This window comes from Eupeodes corollae, chromosome 3 (genome assembly GCF_945859685.1).
Source record: "Eupeodes corollae chromosome 3, idEupCoro1.1, whole genome shotgun sequence".
NCBI classification, from domain to species: domain Eukaryota; kingdom Metazoa; phylum Arthropoda; class Insecta; order Diptera; family Syrphidae; genus Eupeodes; species Eupeodes corollae.
The window spans coordinates 54,415,206-54,418,540 of record NC_079149.1 but is presented as its reverse complement, the minus strand read 5'-3'; the positions used below and the strand labels follow the sequence as shown (position 1 = coordinate 54,418,540).

The following is a 3,335-nucleotide window of genomic DNA, read 5'->3' as shown; positions in this document are numbered from 1 at the left end:
TGTGTTACCGCCAAAACAACCACGGCTCTTGACCATCAATGACGAACTTAACGAACTCCACAGTGACACTAGTACGGACGATGAATTCATTGACGAGACTTACATACCTTCAACACATTGAAAATTAACGTGACTATTTTTCAATAACTCCTGACTTACTTAAAAACTAACTGACTGGGACGCGGAATGCAATGCAATTCTACCTCCTCGTGGTGCATTCTGGGTTATGCTAAATGAATTGCTTTACTTGACTCACAAAATGACCTAATCTTTAACAATTATCCTGAAAGTAAATACCAAAAAAACTCTTTAAAAAGTAGTTTTAAAAACCCCAAAACCAAAATAAAACAACAATCACATATGTAGGTATATACGAAATTTCTAATGCAAACAGTAAGATGCCTAACCCCCCTGCTTGGGCTCACTATAGGATTTGGGGTGGGTGCGAGTTAGGGTGGGTGCAAGGTGGAGAGGGTGAAAGGTTCCGTGAGTGCATGCAAAATTTCATATGCATCTAAATAAACTGGATATAAAAAAAGTAATTTAATTGAAATATTTTGTTTTGGTAATTTTCAATTTTCTCAAAAACTAGAAGACATAGAAACATCTAGTTTTCAGTTTTCGTTAAAAAATAAATAAGGGCAATGTATTCTAAAAAAAAAAATTGTAGATAATCTAAAAGTTTCGAAATATTACACTCTAAACCATATTTTTAACTTTTTTTTTGACCAAATTTTGAGTTTAAAACAGTGTTTTTCGCAAACTATGCATAGTTTTGACTTGATTTAAAAACAAGCTACTAGACACAAGTGTTGGCTTTAAAAAAAGGTATAATACTTAATTGTAAGTATTACCGTTATTTTTTAATTATTTTTTTCCATTTAAAGTACATGTTTTTTTAAATTGCCCCTACCGCCTAAACGGGGGGAGATAGACCCCCCCCCCCCTCCCATAGTAAAAAATGCTTGTATTAAGCCCCTCTACCAAAAACCGTTATTATATCTCGGCGCCAAAGTTATCGTACTCTCCCCGCGATGTCTCACATTCCCAAACAAAAACAACGAAAGCTGGATTCAAAATCCAAAAAATGCATTTTTGTGGGATATTCGAATACTTCCAAAGGTTTCCGTCTGTACAGCCTACAAAAGAAAGATGTTTTCATCAGCCGTGATGCTGTATTTCACGAGGATAACTTTCACTACAAAATTCAAAATGAAAACACCAATGAAGTTCCAAAGTATACAGCTGTAGTGGGGGTACATCTACTAGAGAAACAAGAAAATCTTGTCATAGAAAACGACTACGAGTCATGTTCATCAAATCCAGAATTTGAAGAGGGGGATAACGAAGAAGATCCATCAGTGGCAACGTCGTCATCAGAAACTCACGATCTTGTTTCAACGTTGAGCGTGCAATTTGATGTTGGTAGTCAGCAGATAGATGTAGATAATCCAAACCTACGAGAAGCTGGAAAATCTGCTCTCTCACGCCGAAGCGAAAGAATCTCAAAATTACCAAGAGTAGTTTACAATGCTGAGACTGTCAACATCTTGGAAGAACCCAAAGACATGGAAGATATGTTATCCAGAGATGAGAAAGAAAAATGGATAGAAGCGATGCAGAGTGAGATGAAATCATTTGGGGAAAATGATACCTGGAAATGTGTCGACAAGCCTGCTGGAGCCAACATTATCAAGACGAAATGGGTATTCAAGAAGAAGCTAGATGAGATGGATAATGTACAATACAAGGCTCGATTGGTGGTAAAAGGTTTTACACAGAAAAAAGGTATTGACTATGAAGAAACCTGTTGTGAGATACTCTTCTATCCGGCATTTAATAGCATTGTCAGTAAAGTATGATTTGCGAATTGAACAGATGGATGCTATTACTGCTTTTCTCCAAGGTGAGTTAACTGAAGATATCTATGTTGAGAAACCGAAGGGGTTTTTGATGGGAAGAGAAGGTCAAGTGATGAAACTGAACAAAGCTGTTTATGGACTTAAGCAATCAAGTTAAGTTTGGAACACCAAATTGGATCGAGTCCTACAAAAACTTGAATTAAAGCGTTCGCAAGTTGATCCTTGCATATACTTCCATAGAAAGGATAAGGCCATGACGTTTCTAGCAATCTATGTTGATGATATCCTAATTTTCACTAACGAAACATTATTTTATGAAAATCTGAAACTAAATTTGATGAAAGAGTTCAAAATGAAGTTTTTGGGAACCGCGAAGAATTGTTTAGGAATTCAGATTTCACGTGACAAAGATGGAATTTATCTAGATCAAGAAAAATATATATCTGAGATGCTGATGAAATTTAACATGGATGAGTCAAATCCTGTAGCAACTCCTATGGATATAAACATAAAACTGTCAAAAGAGATGTCACCTAAATCTTCAGAAGAAGAAAAAGAAATGGCTAAGATTCCTTATCAGCAAGCAATTGGAAGCTTATTATTCGCAGCACAGTGCACTGGACCGGATATTTGCTTTACAGTCAACAAATTAAGCAAATTCAACAACTGTCCTGGCAAAGAACATTGGACTGCTGTCAAGAGACTCTTTAGATATCTGAAAGGGACAAAATCGGCCAAACTGAAATTTTCAAGAAATGGAAATCCTGAATTTCAAATATATTCTGATTCAGATTGGGCAAGCGATTGTGACGATAGAAGATCTGTCATAGGATACGTATGTATCTTACAGGGAGGTGCCGTGTCTTGGGCGACAAAACATCAGCCAACTGTTGCATTATCCACAACAGAAGACGAATATATGGCACTTTCGGCCTCAACTCAAGAAGCAATGTGGATTCGCGGCCTCGAGTTGAACTGAACCATAATTTTAACAACTCGGTCATGAATATATATGGCGACAACAAAAGTGCAGTTCATCTGGCGTCGACAAGCAAGTACTTATCAAGATCCAAACACATTGATGTTAGACATCACTTTATTCGTGAGAAGAAGAACATGAACATTATCTCTTTCATTGGAATTGGAACTGAATCAATAGTTGCAGATTATTTTACTAAGCCAGTTTCTACCGAAAAACATAATTTCTGTTCTAATAACATGGGTTTACGTTTGAGGTAAATTTTGTTCGAATGGAGGTGTTGGAAAACTTGTTAAGTTTATACTTGCGAGCAAAATCTCTAAGTAATCAAGTTTTGACTATTATGTATAAAGAAAATATTTTTCAATAAAATATTTCTTCTGTCATTTACTATCGTTATAATCAAGTCGTTTTATTATAACTCTGTTAAAAATTACAATGATCCCTTTAATGCCTTCGAATGGCTTGTTCTTCCATCCTTTCTTCTTTCTCCA

The 3,335-nt window shown here is 35.9% G+C and overlaps 1 protein-coding gene across 1 annotated transcript; it reads left to right on the top strand.

Annotated features, from left to right (window-relative positions):
• The first annotated feature begins 2,214 nt into the window (after positions 1–2,214).
• LOC129950470 (uncharacterized) lies at positions 2,215–2,841 on the top strand. Its single transcript, XM_056062409.1, has one exon. The coding sequence runs from the start codon at positions 2,215–2,217 to the stop codon at positions 2,839–2,841; it is 627 nt and encodes a 208-aa protein (XP_055918384.1).
• The last annotated feature ends 494 nt before the right edge of the window (positions 2,842–3,335 follow it).